This window comes from Lithobates pipiens, unplaced genomic scaffold (genome assembly GCF_037356315.1).
Source record: "Lithobates pipiens isolate NorthernLeopardFrog02 unplaced genomic scaffold, aLitPip1_a1.2 Scaffold_16, whole genome shotgun sequence".
Taxonomy (NCBI): domain Eukaryota; kingdom Metazoa; phylum Chordata; class Amphibia; order Anura; family Ranidae; genus Lithobates; species Lithobates pipiens.
In genome coordinates this window covers 440,842,912-440,867,750 of record NW_027507748.1, presented here as the reverse complement: position 1 = coordinate 440,867,750, position 24,839 = coordinate 440,842,912, and the positions used below count along the sequence as shown (strand labels likewise).

The window sequence follows — 24,839 nt, the reverse complement described above, 5'->3', positions numbered from 1 at the left end:
AGGGTGCAAATTTTTGATTTAACTCCTCACTACCTATCACAGTTTCGAAGGCCATAAAATGCCAAAATAGCACAAAACCCCCCCAAATGACCCCATTTTGGAAAGTAGACACCCCAAGCTATTTACTGAGAGGCATGTTGAGTCCATGGAATATTTTATATTTTGCCAAAAGTTGCGGGAATATTACAAACTTTTTTTTTTTTTTTGCACAAAGTTGTCACTAAATGATATATTGCTCACACATGCTATGGGCAGAAGTCAAATTACACCCCAAAATAAATTCTGCTGCTTCTCCCGAGTACGGGGATACCACATGTGGGGGACTTTTTGGGAGCCTAGCCACGTACGGGACCCCGAAAACCAAGCACTGCCTTCCGGATTTGAATATAAAATGCTATAAAAAACAAACTAACCAGAGTCACCCGTAACACTTATACGGTGATCAGTGGTGAAAGGGTTAACTAGGGGCAATCAGGGGGTTCAAATTTTTATTAGGTAGTATATGGGGGTCCCTGACTGGGAACCTAAATAACTAACTGGCTAACCAGCGTCACCAGTGACACTTATACTGTGATCGCTGGTGAAAGGGGGTGAAAGGGTTAACTAGCAGCAATCAGGGGGTTAAAACCATTATTGGGTAGTATATCGGGGTACCTAGCGCTATAAAAACCTGGCGGTGAACCTAAAAAAATAACTAGCTACCTAGCGACACTAGCGACACTGATGCAGCGTTCAGAAAAATTATAGCTTAGTGACACTGGCAAAAGGGGGTGAAAGGGTTAACTAGCGGAAATCAGGGGGTTAAAACCATTATTGGGTAGTATATCGGGGTACCTAGCGCTATAAAAACCTGGCGGTGAACCTAAAAAAATAACTAGCTACCTAGCGACTGTAGCGACACTAATGCAGCGATCAGAAAAACGATCGCTTAGTGACACTGGCAAAAGGGGGTGAAAGGGTTAACTAGCGGCAATCGGGGTTAAAACCATTATTGGGTAGTATATCGGGGTACCTAGCGATATAAAAACCTGGCGGTGAACCTAAAAAAATAACTAGCTACCTAGCGACACATGCAGCGATCAGAAAAATGATCGCTTAGTGACACTGGCAAAAGGGGGTGAAAGGGTTAACTAGCGGCAATCAGGGGGTTAAAAACATTATTGGGTAGTATATCGGGGTACCTAGCGCTATAAAAACCTGGCGGTGAACCTAAAAAAATAACTAGCTACCTAGCGACTGTAGCGACACTAATGCAGCGATCAGAAAAACGATCGCTTAGTGACACTGGCAAAAGGGGGTGAAAGGGTTAACTAGCGGCAATCAGGGGGTTAAAAACATTATTGGGTAGTATATCGGGGTACCTAGCGATATAAAAACCTGGCGGTGAACCTAAAAAAATAACTAGCTACCTAGCGACACTAGCGACACATGCAGCGATCAGAAAAATGATCGCTTAGTGACACTGGCAAAAGGGGGTGAAAGGGTTAACTCTAGGGGCAATCAGGGGGTTAAATCTTTATTGGGGGGTGATAGGGGGCTACCCTGGACCTAACACTAACTGTCCTGACAGTTTTTACTGTCACAACTGACACTGAATGCATTGATCAGTAAAGAAATGATCAATGCAATCAGTGACACTGTGACTGGGGGGGGAGGGGGGGCGGGGGGGCGATCGGGGGGGGGATCGGGGGGGGGTTTGTGTGCCTGTGTGTACCTACATGTCAGTGTAGTGTTGGTGCACACTTACTTTTACTCTTCTCCTCGTAGTCCGGTCAAAAAGACCGCCCCGAGGAGAATGACATCACTTCCTCCTTCCTGTGTAAACAATACACAGGGGAGGAAGCTTCTCATTGGCCAGGAGCGATCCAGAGGGGGTGGCCGAAAACCAACGGCCATCCCCTCATCACGGAGCGCTCCTGGACCGAATCGGACCGCCGTAAACAGCGGGAGGGGGTCCGATCGGACCCCCCACCCGCTGGAAGGCAATCACGTAGATGTACGTGATTGTGCCTGCCTGTGCCATTGTGCTGACGTACAATGGCAATACGGCGGTCCTCAAGTGGTTAAAAGACAACGTAGACGAGTGCCTGCAGGGAAAAAAATATTTCTTATCGTACATCACGGGACACAGAGCCATAGTAGTTGCTATGTGGATTATAGACCACCTTCAGGTGATGGACACTGGCACGCCCTAAATTACTCCCTATATAACCCCTCCCACTGGTGGGAGTACCACAGTGTCTAAGGTGTTGGTCACGAGTAAAGATGTGCTGCCAAGAGCTCCACTGGAGCAATCCTTGCTGGGGCAGCCATATAGCCAGATCCATTCAAAGTGTCTCTTTGGCCAAATTTAATGGTACCTGGGCTACCCATATCCGAAGAAACAAGATCTTTCCTGTAACGCTTCTCTTTTTAGAGAGCTGAACCCTGGGATCCAGTACTTTTTGGTATAAAGGCCATAAAGTTTTACTGGCGGAGTTGCTATTACAGGTCCAGGATTGTGGGTTTCCTCGAGGATCCCCAGCTCCTGAAGGTTTAACTGAACCCACCATGAAGGGTGAAGATTAGGTCTGTTGGTTTACCACAGAAAACCCTGTGGCAGGAAAGGTAAGTGGAGTTTTTCTAAAATTTTCAAAAATGTTCTTATGAATGTTTCCTTTAATTAGTAAATGTTCTCATGCCTATGTGTCAACACTTGGCGCTGTATAGAGCACTTACCTCTCATACTTCTCAGAGAGCCCATGATGTGTCCAGGAAACAGCCGTTTTCTCTTCCTCCGGGCAGCAGAAGACCTCTGGTAAGTCTGGGGGTTTTTTTCCTCTCCACCAGACGCCCCCCTGTGCTGTTTTTTCTTCAGAGAGAGGCCCCCTCCCCTGCCATTTCTCTCTGTTGATCCCTTAATATCGGAGCCTGTGCTCGCGCGGGAAAAGCATTCTTTTGGAAGGAGAGGGGAAGGACCGTAGTGACGGGGGGGGGGGGGTCTGGCTTAGAGCAGCGTGGGGAATGTGTGTTTTAAAGGCACCGTTTTTGCTGCTTCAAGCTGTGGATGGACACGAGTAAAGATATATATGAGGTTTGGTGACACAAGCATTCCTTCAACACATTTTACTACTGCATCAGGCTGAGCATTAATAGCAGCAGCAGAGCTAGATTATTGCTCAAGCAATGCATGCATTCCTTCTGGTAGTACCTCTGCTTTGTGCATCGGGCTATGGTCATAAGGGAGGTTAAAATCACTTCAAAAAAGGGCTCTAGAAAGACTATAGTCACTAGGCAGCCTAGACCCATCTCAAAAAAAGAGGGCATCCTCCCATGAGAGTAATATGGCTGGAGCAAAAAAAATTATGTTTTAATAGCATCCCAGAGTGGGACTAAGCATAACAGGTTTGGTACAGTCTCTCACTGAATTGGTCCGCTCCACATTTTTACTGCCAATAAGCCCAGTCAATCGATGAGCCTGCTTCTGGTTTGGGCTCACTAAAGCCTCCTTAATCTGTTCATGCTTTTCCTACCCATTTATGCCTAAAAAAAAAGCTTATTTATTCTGAGTCTGAGCACCCAGATAAACAGTTTTTTCCTCCAAAAAAGTTTTCAATCCTATGGAGGAAAAGTTCTATAATGGGGATTTCCAGCAGTTGACGCTGCTATATACTCTGCACCTGACTTGTCCAGTAGACAATGCTCATGTGCTAAAAGATCCAACAGATAAGAAGTTAAAATTAATTTTTCAAAGCTATTTCGCTTGCAGGTTCAATCCAAAGCAATCCAAAGCATCTCAGTCCTTAAAGAGGAAGTAAACCCATCAGGGTTTACTTCCTCTTACATTCCCTGCAAAGGTAAAGCATAATGGACTACTATGCATCGCATAGTAGTCCATTATGTGTCACTTACCTGACACAGGAGCCAGCGAAGTCACCGCTGTCCCCTGTAGTCCGGCAAATGCGCTGTAGACAGCGGTGCCTGTCTTTCGTCAAATATCTCCTAAACCGTGTAGGTTTAGGAGATGTTTCTTGGACCTACAGGTAAGCCTTAATCTAGGCTTACCTGTAGGTCAAAGTTGGTTGTAAGGGTTTACAACCACTTCAAAGGACCAGTTTATGGAGATACTCAGGATTATTCCTGATCAGCAGGCCCAAGATTTGGCCGGGATATCAGAAGCGTTGTGTTTTACAGTACACACTATGAAAGATTATATTCTCCAGGCCTCATGGTTCATGCTAGGGCTTGTACATGTGCAATCCTATGGTTGAAAAATTGGACAGCCAAAGCCCCATGCAAAAGCTCTTGGGCAGTTTCCCATTTCATGGTGAACGGTTATTTGGAGACAATCTGGATAGGTATAGCCAAAGAATTTCTAATGGGAAAAGTTCCCTTTTACCGATTTTTAAAAGTTTAAGCATTTTTTTTCTTTTAAAACGTGCTTCTTGTCCGGTGCCAGGGGCATCAGCCTCCAGGCAGTCATGACGGCCTCCACCGTCGGGTTCAAAATGTAAACCTCAAGGTTAGTCCCAGGGCCAAAAGAGGACCTGGGGGAGGAAAACCCACAAAACAAAATACTAAAGCCTCTTTATGAAGGGGCACCACCGCTCGCTCGAGTGGGGGGAAGGCTTCTACAATTTTCAGTGGTCTGGCAGGAACAATGTCAAGATAGATGGGTGGCTTCCTCAATTTCAACTTCTCCTCCTTTCCTCAGATAAAATGTTCCCAGAGATCTAGTAAAAATGAAGTCAATTTCTAGCTTTGAATCATCCCCTGTCTCGAAGAGTGATATCGGTGGTCCCCTTGGAAGAGCAAGGATTCAAGGTTTTTATTGAAACCTTTTCACGATTCCAAAACCTAACGGGGATGTCGGACCCATTTTAGATCTCAAAGATCTAAACCAGTTTTTGAATACCGTTCTTTTCGCATAGTCAGTCCGATCAGTAGTCTCCATCCTACAAGGGGGAGAACTTCTGGCATCAATCAACGTCAAGGATGCTTTTCTCCATGTGTCGATTTTCCCCGCTCATCAGAAATTTCTATGCTTCAAGGTAGAAATCTTAATTTCTAGTTTCTAGCTTTGCCTTTGGTCTAGCTACTGCACCTTGATTGTTTACAAAGGTCCTAGCTCCTCCTTTAACCAGGTTAGGGGCTCAAGGTATAACAATACTAGCCTACTTAGACAAACTGCTCTTGAAAGATCCATCGGCAGCCTGCGTAAAACCAGTTTGGTCACTACAGTTGGCTACCTGGAATACCTAGGTTTGATTCTCAGCCTAGAAAAATTCTCTTTAAAACCATCAAGGAGATTGCAGCACCTTGGGGTTGATCATAGATACAGCTCTGAAGATGGTGTTTTTTGCCCCAGGAAGGCATCAGTTCCATGAGGGAACTAATTCAGTTGATCAAAACAAAGGAGAATCCTTCTATTGAACGTTGCATGAAATTTTTGGGAAACATGGTGGCTTATTTCGAGGCCGTTTTATTATGCGCAGTTTCATTCAAGACTGCTGCAAAACAGTATCCTGTCAACTTGGAACAAGTCCAAGCTCTGGACTTCCCAATGCGTTTATCCCCCAAAGTGCGTCAGAGCCTCAATTGGTGGTTGATATCCAAGAATCTTCAAAAAGGAAAATCCTTTCTACTAGTTACCAGGAAGGTGGTAACAACAGATGCCAGCCTTCTGGGCTGGGGAGCAGTCCTGGAAGAAGCGTCTGTCCAAGGAAAATGGTCAAATTCAGATATTATAGAGATTCGGGCACTACACCTGGCCCTGGAGGCCTGGACGCTCAGACTACAGAATTGTCCTATCAGGAGGCCAATCTGACAGGTCCACAGCTGTGGCCTATATCGATTACAAAGGGGGCACCAGACATTGTGCAGCCCAGGGAGAGGTGAATCATATTCTATCTTAGGCAAGGAATGTTGTTTTCCCATCAGCAATTTTCATTTCAGGGATAGGAAATTTGGCAGGCAAACTACTTGAGTCACCAGCAATTGTTCCGGGGAGAATGAGCTCTTCACCTTGACCTCTTTCTGTCATTATGCCAAAAATTGGGAATTCTGGACATGGATCTGTTTGCGTCCAGGTTCAACAACATGATCGACAATTTTGTGTCAAGGACAAGAGATCCGATGGCATACGGAACAGATGCCTTGGTTTTTCCATTGGCCATTGTATCAGTTTTTTTTACTGATCTATGTGTTCACTCCTGTTCTGCTGCTTCCGCGCCTTCTCGCAGGATCAAGCAAGAAGGGAAGGAGGTGATTCTTGTGGCCCAGGGAATTTTGTTTGCCGAGATCGCAAAAATGGCAGAATGGGTCACCCCAGGAAATACGTCATAGGTAGGATCCTTGAATTCCTACAGATAGGATTAGACATGAAGCTGGCCTTTAGTACTATCAAGGCCAGATGTGGGCTTTATCAGTTTTTTTTTTTTTTTTTTTTTTTTTCCAACAACCTCATACTTCACACTCTCTGGTTCATAACTTTATTAAGGGGGTAATGTGGCTTAATCCTCCAGCCAGGTCACCCCTCAACCCTTGGGACTTACGTTTAGTCCTACCGGCTTTACAGAAGCAGCCTTTTGAGCCAATACAAGATATTCCCTTGGTCTTCTTGATGAGGAAAAATAATTTTCTTGGTTTCCATATCTTCTGCAGGAAGAGTATCAGAGTTGTCTGCTCTTTATTGTAAAGAGCCATATTGGTTTATTCGTAAGGATGAGCTTGTATTACGGCCTCCTGAATTCCTATCAAAGGTAGTATCGGTTTTTCGTTTAAACCAGGCTATTCTGCCTTAATTTTTTCTAGAACCTCGTTCTGTGGAAGAAAGATCACTACATTCTCTTTATGTGGTGAGGACAGTCAAAGTCTATTAAAAATGTCCGCTCAGATTCATAAAACAGATGTTTTGTTTGTGTTACCAGACGGTCCTAAAAGAGGACAGGCAGTGTCCAAATCTACTATTTCTAAATGGATTCGTCAAGTGATTGTTCATATTAAAGCGCACTTCTCCAGGGCTGTTGGTGCTTCTTGGGCAGTGCATCACCAAGCCTCCATGGCTCAGATCTACAAGGCTGCAACTTGGTCTTCAGTCTATACATTTACCAGATTCTATGAAGTAGATGTAAAAGATCATGAGGATATCACCTTTTGGGCACAGTGTACTGCAGTATGAGTCCTCTAGTCTCTTGGTGCCCTACTTTTATTGTCTCCCTCCCTTCAGTTGGCATTGCTATGGAACATCCCACATAGTAACTACTATGGCTCTGTGTCCCATGATGTTCGATAAGAAAATAGGATTTTTATAACAGCTTACCTGTAAAATCCTTTTATTTAAAGTACATCACGGGACACAGAGGTCCCTCTCTTCTTTAGTTTACATGTGTATTGCTTTATTACAAAACTGAGGTACTTCCACCAGTAGGAGGGGTTATATAAGGAGTGCACTTTTTAATTTAGGGCATGCCAGTGTCCATCACCTGAAGGTGGCCTATAACCCACATAGTAATTACTATGGCTCTGTGTCCCGTGATGTACTTCAAAGAAAAGTATTTTACAGGTAAGCTGTTATAAAAATCCTATTTTTAAGCAGCAGACCACATGGATTCATGAAAGACAGAAGTTGTCAAACCCAATTTATTTTTATTTTTTTGGAGGAGGAGGTTAGTAAAGCCTTGGACAGAGGGGCGGATGTGGTATACTGGGATTTTTCAAAAGCGTTTGACACAGTTCCCCACACACAGGTAATGTGTAAGGTAAAGTCTACAGGCTTGGAAAGATCAGTTTGTAAATGGATAGAAAACTGGCTAAAAGACAGAATTCGGAGAGTAGTGGTTAAGTCTTATTCTGAATGGTCTAAGGTTATCAGTGGTGTACCCCAAGGTTCAGTGCTGGGACCCTTACTTTTTAATATTTTTATAAGTGTAAATTTTCTGTCCCCTCAAAATAACTCAACACACAGCCGTTAATGTCTAAACCGCTGGCAACAAAAGTGAGTACACCCCTAAGTCAAAATGTCCAAATGGTGTGAAAAGTGTCAATATTTTGTGTGGCCACCATTATTTTTTAGCACTGCCTTAACCCTCTTGGACATGGACTTCACCAGAGGTTCATAGGTTGCCACTGGAGTCCTCTTCCACTCCTCCATGACCACATCATGGAGCTAGTGAATGTTAGAGACCTTGCGCTCCGCCACCTTCTGTTTTGAGGATGCCCCACAAATGCACAATAGTGTTTAGGTCTGGAGACATGCTTGCCCAGTCAATCACCTTTATCCTCGGCTTTAGCAAAGCAGTCTTTCAAGACGTGTGTTTGGAGTTATGTTAGAATACTGCCCAGCAGCTCAGTCTCTGAAGGGAGAGGATCATGCTCAGCTTTAAAATGTCACAGTACATGTTGGCATTCATGGTTCCCTCAATGAACTGTAGCTTCTCAGTGCTGGCAGCACTCATGCATCCCTAGACCATGACACTCCCACCACCATGCTTGACTGTAGGCAACAAAACAATATTCTCCTGGTGCTTTTTGCTATGGTAAAGTCTCAGATCTTGCGGCCCTCCTCAGAACAATGGGTAATCATGAAACTAAAAAGAAAAGAAGAAAAGGAGGACGCACCGACCTAGTGCATTACCACTTTAAAAGTTTTATTAAAATCGTATAAAAACAATGGTACTACTCACAAACTGAGCATAAATACAGGCTTATCTCATCAGTCAAACAGCATCACATGGCAACTGCAGACAGGACATGATGTCAAAGAAATCGGATGGTACCCCAAACGACTTGAACGGCTGACGCGTTTCTGGGGCGCACCCCTTTCATCAGAGCCTAGATGGTCAGACCATGAGATGTTGTTTGATGCGATAAGCCTGTCTTTATGCTCAGTTTGTGAGTAGTACCATTGTTTTTATACGATTTTAATAAAACTTTTAAGTGGTAATGCACTAGGTCGGTGCACCCTCCTTTTCTTCTTTTCTTGACTGTAGGCAAGGCACACTTGTCTTTTATACTCCTCACCTGGTTGCCGCAAAACACACTTGACACCATCTGAACCAAATTAAATAAATTTATGTTGGTCTCATCAGACCACAGGATATGGTTCCAGTAATCCATGTCCTTGGTCTGCTTGTCTTCCGCAAACTGCAGGCTTTCTTGTGCTTCATCTTTAGAAGACTCCTTCTGGGACGACAGCCATGCAGACCAATTTTTTTTTAACGAAAAAACAAACTTTATTGATAAAAGAAGGAAACAGAGAAGATGACATACATAGTAGGCATACATACGGTACATCTAGTAACAAGAGCCGTTCTGGCCAAAACAGTGTTGCATACATGAGTGCTTTGGGTTAGCTGTGCTGTATAGAGTTCAGACACCCATCCTAGGTATAGTCAGCATAGGGCTAATTTGTGTCAACCAGGGGAGGGGGAGCAGGCAGAGAAAAAAAATAAATAAATAAATAAAAATAAATAAATAAATAAAAAAGAGGGAAGGGGGAAGGGGACATAGTGCAAGTAGGCCCATGAGGTGGAGGAAGCACAGAAAGGGGAAAGCAGAGGGGGGAGGGAGGCAAGGGATCAATATATCAACATTTCAAGTACATGTCTCCCCATCCCCCAACCATCTACCCCAGACCCGCTCGTATTTAAGTGGACATCCTCTATGCGTATAGATCAGTTTCTTATACGGGAGGGTATCGTTAACCTCTTTCTTCCAGCATTGGATCGTGGGGGGGGAGGGCCTGCATCCAGCCACGAGCAATCACTTTTCTCGCCAGGAACAGCGTTTCATGCAAAAAGGTGCGAAGGGATTTGTCAGCGTCTAACTCTGGCAATAGACCAAGCAGGCATAGCTTTGGGTCAAGGCTAGCAGGAGAGCCCATCTGGTCATGGAGAAAGCAAATTACCTGCATCCAGTATGTTTGGATAACCGGACAGGACCATATGAGGTGATAGAAAGAGCCTGGAGCATGGTCGCATAAGCGGCATCCTGGATTATACGAGGGTTTGAACCGTGCTATCTTCTGGGGGGTCAGGTATGTCCTATGGATAATGTACAGCTGTGTGAGGCGGTCCGACAGCCTGGGGGAGACTATCTTCACATCCCCCAAGACTTCATCCCACTCCTCATCCTCAATTATTCCAACATCCACCTCCCATCTGGCTTTAGCAGCATAGGCCAATGCCCCGGTGCCTGGTAGACGGATGGCGGAGTAAAGGGTGGAGATCACCTTGGTTGGCTCAGCACCCGTGACTATATCCACTATAGGGGGGACTGTCAGGGTGGGGTTGGAATCGGCAAATTGAGTCTGTATCGCGTGTCGGAGCTGTAAATATCTGAAGAAGAGGTGGTTAGGGAGTGTGAATTCCTCCTTTAGCGTTTGAAAGGATTTAAGCCCAGTGTTAGTCATAATTTGGTGCATGTATAGGATGCCATAGCGTGTCCAAGCTGCGGGGTCCGGAACGGACAGCAGTTCGGGCAACTGAGTGTTAAACCAGAGAGGAGTGTAACAATGAAACTGTGGGGTCCCAAGTTTTTTTAGGGCCGTCCGCCATACCCTCCGGTGGTGCGTCAACATGTCTTCTTTGTGATGGGGGGAACGTCGTGGCAATGGGGCCCTAAGGACTGACTGAAGTGGGGTGTGGGCAGGGTCGTCAGGGCGTTTACAAATTAATGTCTGGTATCTTGGCAGCTCGTTCTTGTCAAAGTGATAAAAATGGGACAACTGGGAGGCAAGATAATAATCCTGGAGATCTGGAAGAGCAGCCCCTCCCATTTGTCACCGGGTTCCTTTCGGAATTCTCCAAGAAAATTTGTGTCTGCTGTGACCCCATATAAATGAATTAAGAATTGATTCAATTGTCTTGAAAAAATTTTGTGGTATATACAGGGGTGCATGCCACACCAAATAAAGTATCTTGGGCAGGAGGATCATTTTGACCAGACTGATGCGTCCCATAACACCCAGAGGTAGTCTGGCCCAGGTTTGTGTCTTGTTCTTAATCAGGGTGTAGAGGGGTTCAATATTAAGGGGTACATAGTCCGTCAGCAATCTGGTGACCTGCACTCCTAAATACTTGACCACTGAAACCCTAGGGAGATTTAGAGGAGGGGACGTGGGTACAGAGGGGAAATGATCAAGCGGAAGGATCTGGGATTTAGACCAGTTGATACTCAGACCCGAATGACTACCAAGACAGTCTATGGTGTGAAGGGCTGCAAGAAGGGAGGGACCCGAGTCGGCTAAGTAGAGGAGTGTATCGTCGGCATACAGCCCGATCTTTTCTTCCATATTCCCTATCCTAAGGCCACGAATACTGGAGTCTGCGCGAACCATAATAGCCAGTGGCTCCACAGCCAACGCATACAGCATGGGAGAAAGGGGGCAACCTTGTCGAGTCCCTCTCTCCAGCGGGAACTGATCGGAGAGCCAACCGTTCACAAACACCTTGGCTCTCGGGGATTGATATAGGAGTTGGACCCATCGAATAAAGTTGGGGCCAAGTCCAAATCCCGAGAGGCACTCCCACAGGTAGTTCCACTCCACGGAGTCGAAGGCCTTGGCAGCATCCAAGGACACCACGACCCGCGAGCCGACTTCGTCATGGGATCCCTGGATGTTCATAAGTAGGCGGCGGATATTCATGGCAGTTTTTCCCTGGCATAAAGCCGGTCTGGTCAGGGTGGATCAGTGAGAGGATGACCTGATTAAGGCGGGAGGCAAGAATCTTGGCCAGTATTTTAATGTCGACCTGTAATAGGGAGATGGGTCTATATGACTCCGGATAGTTTGGGTCCTTCCCTGGCTTGGGAATTACAACTATTTGCGCTTCTCTCATGGAGGGGGGTAGGATTCCCGTGTCAAATATGGATTCATATAGGTCATGGAGTTTAGGGGTCAAAATTTCAGAGTAGGTGGCATAGAATTCAAGTGGTAGGCCGTCCAGTCCAGGTGCCTTGGAAGTGGCCAGAGAGGAGATAGCCTCGGAAATATCCTCCTTAGTAATAGGGGCCTCTAAAAGGTCGCGTTGGGCGTCTGTCAATTTGGGAAATGTAATTCTCGCTAGGTAGTCTCTGGTGTCTTGGGGAGTATGAGTGACCCGGGTGGCGTAGAGTGCTCAATAGAACCTCGCAAATTCCTCCACCACCTGTTGTGGATCAGTGATACCATTCCCCTGGGTGTCCATCAGTGATACCACAACTGGGGGACGGAAATCTAAGTGGGCGAGGTAAGCAAGTAGTTTGCCCGATCTTTCTCCATACTCAAATATCCTTTGCCTACAGAAAAAGATGCGCTGCTTGGCCTTTTCCGTATGCAGTTGGGAGACCTGTCGCAGCTGAAGCTTAAGAGCAGCAGCTGCGCCAGGCGAGGGGTCTCTATGAAACTCCTCCTCCAGTCTTTGTAGGAGGTCTGTAGCCTGTTGGACAACAAGGTTTGACGACCGCTTGAGTCTGTTAATACGTGTGGTGAGCAGGGAGCGGGCGTACAGCTTAAATGTGTCCCACACTGTCATGTGTAGCGGAGTCCCTGTTAACTGTAAAGTAGTGTTGCAATTCCGCAGGGATGTCTTCTTGCTCCTGCAGGGCGGTTAGCCAAAATGGGTTCAGCCGCCAAGTAGGAGAGGGAGAGGCCTTCAGGAGCCGCATCGTAATCCAGTAGGGGGCGTGATCCGAGAGAATTCTCGGAGCGAAGCCCACATCTCCCAGTCTGGGTGTCAGGGTCTGTGAGATAAGGATGAAGTCAATTCGGGATATTGTGTTATGGCTGGCTGAGAAGCACGAATATGCTCTAGCCCGCGGATGCTTATGGCGCCATGTATCCACAAGAGCAAAGTCGGTCAATATACGATGTAGTCTGGTATGGGCTGGTGGGACACCAGGGGAGTCCGGTGTGCCCATTCGGTCCAGAGCGGGAGTGAGGGTCATGTTAAAGTCCCACATCCACACTGCCGGCACCGAGGGGTAATGTGCCATAAATGCAAGGCCCTCCTTAAGTACAACTGAGTTATAGGGAGGGGGGACATAGCAGGCTATTATCAAAATAGGGGATCCATTGATGGTGGCATGCAGGAATACATATCTGCCCTGCCGGTCCGTCTGGAGCAACACTAGATCAAACGGGACCCTTTTAGCAATTAAGACCGAAACCCCCCTGGAGTATGAGGTGTGGGTAGCATGATACGCCCAACCTATCCATGGCTTCTTGAGTGAGGACTGGAGATGGCCAGTAACATGGGTCTCAACAAGCGCGATGATGTCAGCACGCTGGGACTTAAGGAACGTCAGGGCGGCAGTGTGTTTTATCTTATTCCGCATGCCTCTGACATTCCACGTGAGGAACTTTAGAGAGCTCATGGTGGGAGCAGAGTGTAGACAATAAACCATAGGCGGGCCAGAAGCAGCAGAGCAGTCATGGCCAATTCAGTTCGCACAAAACACAATAGCAGCCAATTCCAATAATGCATGTATGACATTAACATAGTACCGTCAGCATAAACAAACTTTAGTAAACATAGTGATATAAGAAAAACAAAAACCACAACATCCCACCCCCCACCCAGTCCAGCGCCACCCCAACATGGCTTGGACATCATACCCCAGAACTGGGTACCAACAGGGAACATCCAATGCTTAGGACCCATTGGAGGCAAGGAACTTAATTGCAGAGGAGCATAGATACCCAAGGTAACAAAGAAAAAAACAAAGGGGGAGAAAAAAAAGTCAAACATATGGGGGAGGAAAAAGTACACTAAAGTCCTAAAAATCCTAAAAGTCCTAGGGGGGCGACTTCTTCTCTGGAAGGTGCATGGGGAGTAGGAGCCAAAAAGGTTTGAAACCATCATGGCTGCGCATGGGGGAGCCCCGCCCGCCATGTGGATGACGAATAAGGTATAGTAGAAAAGTCCTGGATGTCGTGCAGTCCACAGTCCTCCCCAGGCGCTCCTCAGGTACAGGGGAGGCAGGGATCTCGAAGCAGTGAGGACGCCGGGAGAGGATGGTCATCCTGTGGGATCCAGTGCGAAGTGCAAAAGAAGGGGGGTAATTATTCCGGGTTAGTTCTCTGGCCCTGCAAAGGGCATTCATATATGATGTGCCCATCGCAACGACTGAATCATCAGAGTAGCAGCAGGAGAGAGCACGGGCACCCATGTGAGCGGGAGAAGGAAAGAAAAGCGTCCACAGCTTACAGGTAGGGTAACATGGTCAGTCTCGGCGTTCTCTCTGGTCAATCCAGGTGGAAGCCAATGCAGGGTCTTCGAAAAAGTGGGTTCGGCCCTCGTATTCCACGCGAAGCCTCGCAGGATACAGCATTGCGTATTTGAGGTGTAGAACCCGGAGGCGTCGCTTAACATCCTGGAACCTGGATCGCTGCCGTTGCACCTCGCTGGAAAAGTCTGGGAAGACTGCCACATGAGTATTGGTATGGGGGATATTACCCCTCTCTCTAGTCAGGCGGAGGATTTTGTCACGATCTCTGAAGTTAAGAAATTTCGCTATCAGGGTGCGCGGTGGGGCCCCCTGGGGAGGAGGACGGGCCGGAATGTGATGAGCTCTCTCCACTGCGAACATCACCGACAATGCCTCCCTGCCAAAGGTGGAGGTCAGGAGATTTTCAAGAAAACCCTCCGGATCGTTGCCCTCAGCTGTCTCGGGGAGGCCGATGAAGCGGAGATTGCATCTCCGGAGACGATTTTCCATGTCGTCCTGTTTCGCGCTAAGCTGTTGCAGCTGATGGCGTACCTCATCGGTAGTGTGTTGCAGGGGGTGTATAATGTCTTCAGCCCTACTGATACGGGTCTCCGTCTCCGCCACGCGATCCCGGAGGGTAGAGAGATCTTGCCGGATGAGGGACACATCAATTTTGACCTCCTCAATTTTGGAGGTGAGCGTGCTCTGACATAGGGCTATAGCGTCCAAGACCTGGGTAGTAGCCGACGTAGAGTGGTCTGTGTCGGAGGGAGCACCAGCGCCATCTTTGGGCCGGTTTTCCTCTTCATGGCGGCGGTACCTGGCGAGCTTGTCAGCGGCCTCGGTGGACTTTTTCGGTGGGGACATGGTCCGGGGTGTTCCAAGATGGCTGCTATGTATCGGGCCAATTCTTCAATCTCCCCGCTCGCAACAGCCGTGAAGTGCCGCAGTTAAGGTTAAGTAGACAGGGGCTTGGTGCCTGCGAAAATCAGCAGCTGCAGCAGGGGAGAAACGGGCACAGGGTTGGCAGGTGAGTACAGAGTACCTGGCAAAAGATCACAGTGGGTGCAGCAATATGGCCCCTGCTCGAGGGCCCAGGCCGGCCCCACAGGCTATCCAACCGGCTGCTACAGGAAATATAGGGACTGCACAGGTGGCAGGGAGTGAGGTGGCTGCCACAGGCAGGCAGATGCAGGGAGGTATACAGTCAATGAGGCCTATAGGGGCTGCCGCGGGCGGAGCAAGATGGCCGCCGGCTCGTGGACCAGGCCGGCGCTGCGGACCTCTCCACCAGTAACTATAAAGAGGAGAGCCACACGGCCGAGGGCGATCCGATAGCTGGGGGTGCTGTGGAACGGCTTCGGTATGGCTCGGGGGGGGCCGAGGAGGCCCGAGGAAGCTGCCGCCGGGTGGAGCAAGATGGCAGCCGAGGAGGCGTCTAGGCCGAAGCCGCGGTCTGTCCTAAAGGCAGCCCCCAGGAACGGGTATCTTACCGAAGCGGCTCCGCACGGCGGCCAAATCGGGCAGATGGCTCCAGGGGAAGAGAGAGGAGGAAGGCAGGGTCGTCCAGGTGCTGTTCCAGGGAAGGATGGTGCAGGATTCTGATAGCAGGAGTATGGACGAGCGGAGCTCTCACCACAGACGTCCTACTCCATTGCACCGCAGGCCACGCCCCCCATGCAGACCAATTTGATGCAGTGTATGGTCTGTACACTGACATGCTGACCCTCCACCCCTTCAACCTCTGCTGCAATGCTGGCAGCACTCATAAGTCTATTTCCCAAAGACAGCCTCTGGATATGATGCTGAGCACGTGCACTCAAATTCTTTGATCGACCATTGTATGATCTTGCCCACCATGCTGCAGCTCAGTTTCAGGGCCTTCGCAATCTTCCTATAGCCTGGGACATCTTTATGTAGAACAACTGTTCTTTTTTTCAGGTCCTCTGAGTTCTTTGCCATGAGGTGCCAGGTTGAACTTCCAGTGACAAGTATGAGGGAGAAAGAGAGCGATTAACACCAAATTTAACACACCTGCTCCCCATTCACAACTGAGACCTTGTAACACTAACAAGTCACATGACACTGGGAGGGAAAATGGCTAATTGGGCCCAATTTGGACATTTTCACTTAGGGATGTACTTACTTGTGTTGCCAGCGGTTTAGATGGCTGTTTGTCTAGTTATTTTGAGGGGACAGCAAATTTACACTGTTATACAAGCTGTACACTCACTACTTTACATTGTAGCAAAGTGTCATTTCTTCAGTGTTGTCTCATGAAAAGGGAGGGATGTACTCACTTTTGTGAAATACTGTAAGTGTGTGTGTATGTATGTGTATTATACACACACATACATACATAAAATAATTTATATATATATATATATATATAATTATTTTATCGGAGATGCCTATTATGCAGCCAATTTAGATGCTACTAGTGCTTAAAAGGCTTCAGAATGCCTAAATTAAAGGTGCATTGTATTATGCATACCATGCTACTTTTGCTGTTTAATATGTTTAAATCAGAAATAAAATAAAGGGTCAGTCCATTTTCAATATTTTCAATGATATTTCTTTCCTTGTGTTCCCAAATATACATACTGCAGCTATGACTTGGAATTTCTACTTTACCATTTTGATTTAAATCCCATCATGGAAAAGCAAGCGGGGGAATAGGAGCGCACCAAGATGGGTGGAGGTACTTCATTGTGGGTGAAAACAGAGAAAAGGACTGTCAGGAACATCCTGTTGTTGAGGTCTAAGGCGGGCCATACATAATCCATTTTTTTCCCTCTAACTATGGGTTGAAGGAAAGAAAATGGCTTGATTCTCCATCAACAGTCGGGAATCCTTCCTGAGGCGCTGTTGTGTTCTGCCGGCTGGGAGTGTGGGGCGCATTCCCCACTAGCAGAATACAATTATATCTGCTGGTAGCTATAGCCCCCCTCAGTGATTGGGTGAAAAAAAAGCAAACAGGCTGGTTGTATTGCAGTCAATCAATGGATCGACTTCAGTACAACCAGCCTGCCGTGGACAGATCGAAATTCAGCTGGAGTCCTGCTGAACCAAATTTTGATCCGTATATGGCTGGATTAAAGAGGAAGTAAACCCTGATGGGTTTACTTCCTCTTTGATTCCCTGCAAAGGCAAAGCATAATGGACTACTATGCATCATATAGTAGTCCATTATGTGTCACTTACCTGACACAGGAGCCAGCGAAGTCACCGCTGTCCCCTGTAGTTCCGAGCGTCCATCTTCTTGGTGGGTCTCGCTGCTCCGGCGCTGTGATGACGTCACTCCCGCGCATGCACACAGGAGCCGACACTCGCGGCATATCGCTGCGATCTGCGGCTTACCCAGTGCGCCTGCGCGCCGCTGTCTACGGCGCATGCGCCGTAGATAGCGGTGGCTGTCTTCAGGTAAATATCTCCTAAACCGTATAGGTTTAGGAGATGTTTCTTGGACCTACAGGTAAGCCTTAATCTAGGCTTACCTGTAGGTCAAAGTGGTTTGTAAGGCTTTACAACCACTTTAAGAGCTATGAGCTGCATAGATATTACAACCTGCCAGCCCAGTGCATAGTGGAAAAACGACTTTCAGCTCGATTCACACCTATGCAGTTTGCTTTTGAGCGTTTCTGCAGTGGTTTTTGCAGTGCTTTTGCTTTTATTTATTTTGTACTGCAATTTTGCCACGTTTTGCATTTTTTATGTTTTTAAAAAAATCCAGAGGCACAAAAATGCATCGATTGTAAATGTGTTCCATAGGAACCCATGTTAAAAAAAAAAAAAAAAAAAAAAAAAATGACTTGTGTTTCTGCAAAAAGCATGAAAAAACGCATTGGTGTGAATGGAGCCTTAAGGTGGACTGACCTTTTAACCCTAGCTTATTCTGAAAAAGGATGCCCACCTGGATCACATCCCTCTGATAATTTTTTTTAAAGGAAAATTGTTGATCATAATAAATATTTTTATCACAGGTTAAGGTGATGTAAACATTTTATTTCTGTATGGTGTACATTCACGGCTTCATCACTTCATATTCTGTTCTTTCAAAATAATTTCTATTTAAAGATGTGTGTTACGGTCACTGTGTTGAGAAAATTATGATTTATTTACTCTAGTTACACACACAAGACATTAAGTCCTCGTTCACATGTGCATAAGTGTGCACTCGTGAGGGCTGGGTTTCCCCACGTCCCGACAGTCCCATTCATATTAATTGGGATGCAGCTGCTGCATGGACATCCTTAACATCCTTGTTGGTGTGGGAGTGTGTCCCTGAACACAGACCATGTGAGTTCAGGGACACACAATTGTACCCACACAGATGTCCTATTACTCACAATTAATATGAATGGGACTGCCTGCATGTGGATGCACAGGAACCTATGCATCCTGTGTGGGCAAACCATGCCCTCACATGGGTTGCTCGCTTAAGTACGCCTGTGTAAAGGATGCCTTAGGGTTTATATTTTGTAATATTGTATTTAAATGTGTTTTCACTATAATCCATTTTCCAGATTGGGGTCCAGATCTTCACAAAACGTTCTTTAGACGAACAGTTGCAGAATGGCTTCTGTCCAGATAAAATTGTGAGCCACCTGTGCAAGTACCGACGGGCTTTGCTCCTCTACTTGGAACATTTAGTCATGGATAAGATGATCCAGGTAATGTTCTTCTGAAAATGCTTCAAAATGGTTAGGCCTATAAGCCAAGGGAGCAGTCTATATGTGAACGCTAACTGCTTTTAATGATTGGATGCTTTGCTGTATGCAAGTTGTGATCTCTCCCTCTTAGATTATAAGCTCTAACGAGCAGGGCCCTCTGATTCCTCAATTGAATTGTATTATAACTGTACTGTCTGCCCTCATGTTGTAAAGTGCTGCGCAAACTGTTGTCGCTATATAAATCCTGTACTATAATAATACATATAGCTTCATTATGTCCTATAAAGCCACATAACTGGTTGCAAAACAGTATATTGGGGTAAAGGTACAGTGGGGAAAATAATTATTTGATCCCCCTACAGATTTAAGTTTGAGAAGAGAAACACAGGCGCCTCTAGGTTAGAACTGTAAACATTTTAATGTCGGCTTGACAAAGGAGCGTGCCCTGAGTCCCATCTACCAGTGTGCATGCTCCGAAACGCCGTTGCAACCCACCAGTGACGTCATCACACCCGGCGCCGTGTTCCAGCCCTCACCATCGACCTGATCCAAGCCTCAGTTTCATAGCCGTGGTCCCAGAGATCCTGCTGGCTAAGATTTCCCCCCCACAGGCAAAAAAAAATCAGCTGTTCAGAACACCGCTCTGCAGTGAATGCCACGTCAGTGTGGATGGACTCTTGCCTTCCTTAACCTCCATGTAAATGGATAATGCACCTGTATCTCATTAAAATGTTTACAGTTCTACCCTAGAGGTGCCTGTGTTTCTCTATCGTTCATTGACTGACACAGCAGCTCATCTTGACCTTAGGGTTATATCGCCCCTTTAGGAGAGGACTAGGCAGAAAGTGTTAAAACAGCAACACTTGCACAGTACCACCCAGGAGTTAATTCTACTGGCTATAACCGCTCACACTGCATCCAGCAGCTCAGTTTTTTTTTCTGCCTAGTGTAGAAGGACCTGGCTCCCTGAGGGGACCATTGGTCCTGGGAATTTTTAATTTTTTTCCAGCACTTAATCCTGTGATCTACAATCAACAGCCGGGCTGGTTGACAGGCTGGATAATATAGATCCTTGTAGTCTCCCCAGCCTGGCCATTGAGCGTGAGCAGGCCCTAGCTATGCACTGGGTCGTCCATGACATGCCCCTTTTCTGGTCCAGGGGCAGCTGGTGAGCTATATGCTCCAGGGCACACATGACCGGGCTATGACTGTCCGTGTCAGTGTGCCATGGCTGTCAGCCACCCCGTACTGCTCGGGTGATGGGTCTGTGATGGAATGCATCCAGCAGTCCCGGCAGGAGGGATAAGTATGACTCCACCTGTCTTGGCAGGATGGAGCAGCTGGGCATTCCCTGGGAGGTTGACTAGGGGGTCTCTCATTCTCCCTTTCTTCTCTCCCTTTCCCTCCTCCCCATGCTATGGGCCGCTGTGTGACTGGGCATGAGGTACGGTTCACGTACCTGGCCGGGGTTCCTCCAGGGGGGGGGCTCCGGCCTTGGCAGGGGGCTGCGCTGGGTGTTGGGGTCCGCTCATTCTTTTCTCTGTTGCTCTGGCCCATGGGGAGGTGTTCAGGCTGTTTGCTATAAGGGGAGGCCGCCATGCGGTCCACGGCCATTTTCTTGAGGCCACGGCCATTTTCCTGTAGCCTTAGTCAGGATTTCACTGTCGCCCATTTTCTCTGCACCTCAGCTTGTTTTACCTTTAGCGCTGGGTGACTGTTTGCTCTAGAACAGCAAGATTTTCACACAGAACACCTCGTGGCTGACACAGGGGAGAGCGGACATCACAGTGCAGTACGTGGGTCAGGGTAGTGAGTCCTGCGGAGGGCCCCTCAGCCTGTGACAGCTAGGAGGGTGGGCTTTTGTGTACCTTGCCTTAGGTCACCGAGTGGTGACAGGAGAGTGTGGGTCAGCATGGCATCCGAAGCTGGCGCTTCTTCTCCAGACATCCCTGTTATTGCAACTGGCTCACCTGCACCTCTGGTGCCTATGGACACTTTGTCGGCGGTCCTGAAGTCCTTTGTTGCCAGGGTGAAAGCGGCGTGCGGGCGCAAGGGGGTAAAAAAAAATGCTCCCTCCCTCTACCGTCTTCTAGGGAGAGCTGATTCAGACTCTGTGACTGTCGGCCCCTGTTCTGACGTGTTAGAGGATGCTGACCAAGACCAGATCAGCGCAGGAGAAAGCACCAGTAGGAGCACTTATTACAGCGGTGCGGTGCGGGATACCCTGAAGATACAGGATATGGCAGGGACATCTGCAAAAAAACTGGCCCGCACTGCTAAGGTGTTTCTGTGTTTAACTTATTTTGATAAGTTCATTCACAAGGAATGGGGAAGCCCGCATCGGGCCTTTTCAGTCCTTTTTGAGGAGAGCAGTCTGAAAAAAATGGGCATCTCCTCTGGTGGTTGACCCCCTCGGTATCCAGGTTGAATAAAGTAACCACGATTCCGGTAGAAGGTACTCCTGCCTTCAAGGACCCTGCCGACAGGAGGGCTGAGGCAGTGGCCCGGTCCATGTTTATGGTGGTGGGGTCAGCGTTGCGACCAGTTTTGGCCACGCCCTTGGTGTCGCAGGCGCTTACTTAATGGGCAAAATGGTTACACCGTGAATTGGAGAAGCAACAGGCCTCCCCGGTTTGCCTAGAACTGGCAGACCAGTTGGTGCATGGCCTTAAGTATGTCTGTGATGTGGCCCTGGATACGGTACCCCTGCTCTCTAGAGCAGCAGTATCAGCAGTAGTGCTATGGCGTCTGATTTGGCTGAAATGCTGCTCTGCGGACCAGGCATCTAAGAAAACACTGGTGGATTATTAAGAATGTTACCGGTGGCCACAAGGGCCCTCCTTTTTTTTTTTTTTTTTTTTTTTTCGCTCAGAAGTGGGTTTTTCGCCCTCCCGGGTAGGCAGGTAAGCGTTCCCAGTCCGAAAAGGCGCCAGCTGAGGGACAAAAGCGTCCCTGGTTTCGCAAGCCAAACAAGCCTGCTAGCAAATTTGTTACCGCATGAAGGTTTGCCCCCATCCGACTCTCGGGTGGGGGGATGCCTTCGGGAGTTTGCAGCTCAGTGGACCCCCCTACTTTCTAACCAATGGATCAGGATAGAAGATAGTTTCTTTCTTGTCAACCAAACAGATTCTTCCCCTCCAACCTTCATCTCCTTCCGGCTCGTCAGGAGGCTCTGTTTGGGGGCAATGCAGGACCTGCTACTGCGCAGGGTGACCTGTACCGATGCTGAAAAGGTTTCAAGGATTCTACTCCAATCTGTTTGTAGTCCTAAGGAAGGAAGGGGTCCATCCAATCCTGGATCTCAAGGCCCTCGACAGCTTTGTGAAAGTACAAAGCATCAGAATGGAATCAGTTCGCTCCGTGGGCGCTGCACTCCATCACGGGGACTTCCTGGCATCCTTGGACATCAAGGACGCATACTTGCATGTACCCATATGCCTCAGACATCAGAGGTTTCTGCGATATGCAGTCGGAGAAGAGCACTACCAATTTGTGGCTCTCCCTTTTGGCCTGGCTTCAGCACCCCGGGTCTTCACCAAGATGTAAGAGCCAATTCTGGCATTAATGCAACGTGGGATCGCAATTGTGGGTTACCTAGACGACCTCCTCTTGAGAGCAGCTTCCGCTTCAGAATTAAAGGAGGATGTGGCGTTCACCATACAGACTGTTTGGGAATTTGGCTGGGTACTGAACCTTCAGAAGTCGGGGTTAGTACCAACTCAAGGTCTGGAGTACCTGGGCTTACTGCTGGACTCCTCAGAAGCGAGAGTCTTCTCCCATTGGACAAGCTGCAGACTCTTCAACCTGCGGTGAAGTTGTTGGTGAACCACAGGTGATCCCTGCGTTTTTGCATGCAAGTCTCTTGGTAGCCCCTTTCGAGGCGTTACCGTATGCTCACTTCCACACTCGAGTCTTGCAGATTGTCAAATTCAGGTGAGCCATCTAGTCAGGCAATCCCTTCTCTGGTGGCTGAGGTCTCTGGCCCTTCAGTCCGGGAAATTATTTCCTCCTCTCCATTGGATGTTGATCACAACAGGCGCCAGCCTGACCAGTTGGGGGGGGGGGGGGGAGTTCTGGGTGTACAGTCGGCCCAGGGTCGGTGGACGCAGGAAGAATCCTGCCTGCCAATCGGTGTGCTAGAACTTCGGGCGATCAGGCGGTGCCTCTCCACGTGGTCATGGAGGCTGCAGGGGCGTCCGATCAGGAACCAGTCGGACAACGCCACAGTGGTGGCGTATGTCAACCATCAAGGAGGAACAAGGAGCTCGGCTGCAGCACGTGAGGTCGCTCACATCCTGCAGTGGGCAGAGTGGCGCGTGTCGGTCATGGGCATTCCAGGCATAGAAAACAGGCAGACAGGCTACCTAAGTCATCAGATGCCGGACCAAGGGTCACTGCATCCGGATGTAGTTCGGCTCACTTGCCTAAGGTGGGGCACACCAGATGTGGACCTCTTGGCCTCTCGGCTCAATTGGTAGGTACAGAGGTTTGTGGCCAGGACAGGAGATCCCTGGGCAGATGCGTCAGACGCCTTGGTGGCTCCATGGGGACATTATCGGTGATTCTGATTGCCCTAGATTGGCCTCTGCATCCTTGGTACGCCGACATAGTATGAATGGTGGCAGATGTTCCTTGGCGACTGCCTATGCGGAAGGACCTTCTGTCACAAGGTCCAATACTTCATCCTGCTTTACCATCGCTGGTTTTAATGGCATGACTGTTGAAAGCCAGGTGCTAAGGGACCAAAGTCTGTCGGACTCTGTAATCTCCACTATTCTGAGGGCATGGAAATCATCTTCTTGGAAGATTTATCATCGTATGTGTAAAGCCTACATCTCCATGTGTGAGGAGATGGGGTGGTGTCCATGCACATAGTCAGTTTCCAGGATCCTGCTGTTTTTTTGCAGCGAGGAGTGCATCAGAAACTTGCTTTAAGCACCATCAATGGCCAGATATCAGCCTTGGCTGTCTTTTTTTTTTTTTTTTCCAATGACCCTTGGCAACTCACTCATTGGTGAGTACGTTTGTGCAAGGGGTTCGACATGTAGCCCCTCCTGTTCGACCACCGATGCCTCCGTGGGATCTGAATCTGGTGCTCTCGGTTCTTCAGAAACTGCCATTTGAAAACATTAGGGAGATTCCCTTATTGATTCTTTCTCAGAAAGTAGTTTTTTAAGTGGCGATTACATCAGCCAGGAGGGTGTCTGAGTTGGCGGCCTTGTCTTGCAAGTCTACCTACTTGGTCCTACACAAGGATAAGGGGGTGCTGCATCCGCAGCCTTCTTTCCTTCCAAAGGTGGTTTCGGCCTTTCGTCTGAATGAGGACATCGTACTTCCGTCCCTATGTCCTTGGCCGTCGCAACCAAAAGGTTGCTTTGCATTCCCTGGACGTGGTCCGGGCTTTGCGGGTGTATCTGTCTGTTACGGCTCCTTTCCGGAGGTCAGACTCTCTGTTTGTATCGGGGCTGGTTCGAAGAAAGGTCTGTCGGTCTAGGCCGGTGCCCCCCTTTCCTGTTACGGCACATTCCACCAGGGCAAATGGTGCCTCCTGGGCTTTCCGACATCAAGCGTCCGTTTCTCAGGTGTGTAGGGCGGCGACTTGGTCGTCCGTTCACACTTTGACAAAATTTTACAAAGTTGATGTGAGTGCATCTTCGGATGCTTGCTTTGGCTGCAAGGTTTTGCAGGCGGCTGTGTAAGGTTGCCATTCACACTTCCATTTAGGTTACAAGGTTGTTGTGAATGCATCTTTGGATGCATACTTTGGCCGCAGGTTTTACTGGCAGCCGTTTAAGGTGGAAACTCCTCTGTTGAGGAGTTCCTCTTTGTTGTGGGTCAAGTTATTTTTTGCTGTTTCCACCCCTCTTTTTGACACTGCTTGGGGACGTCCCTAAGGTCAAGAAGAGCTGCCGTGTCCTTCAATGAACGATAGAGAAAATAGCATTTTTGTATTCACCGTAAAATCCTTTTCTCTGAAGTTCATTGACGGACATAGCA

General features: G+C 47.9%; 1 protein-coding gene across 1 annotated transcript in view; it reads left to right on the top strand.

Annotated features, from left to right (window-relative positions):
* TGFBRAP1 (transforming growth factor beta receptor associated protein 1) overlaps window positions 1–24,839 on the top strand; it is a 78,562-nt gene that overhangs the window by 42,436 nt on the left and 11,287 nt on the right. The window contains exon 9 of the mRNA XM_077482679.1: window positions 18,696–18,842. Within this exon, the coding sequence (XP_077338805.1) occupies window positions 18,696–18,842 (147 nt within the window). The remainder of the gene's footprint in view (window positions 1–18,695; window positions 18,843–24,839) is intronic.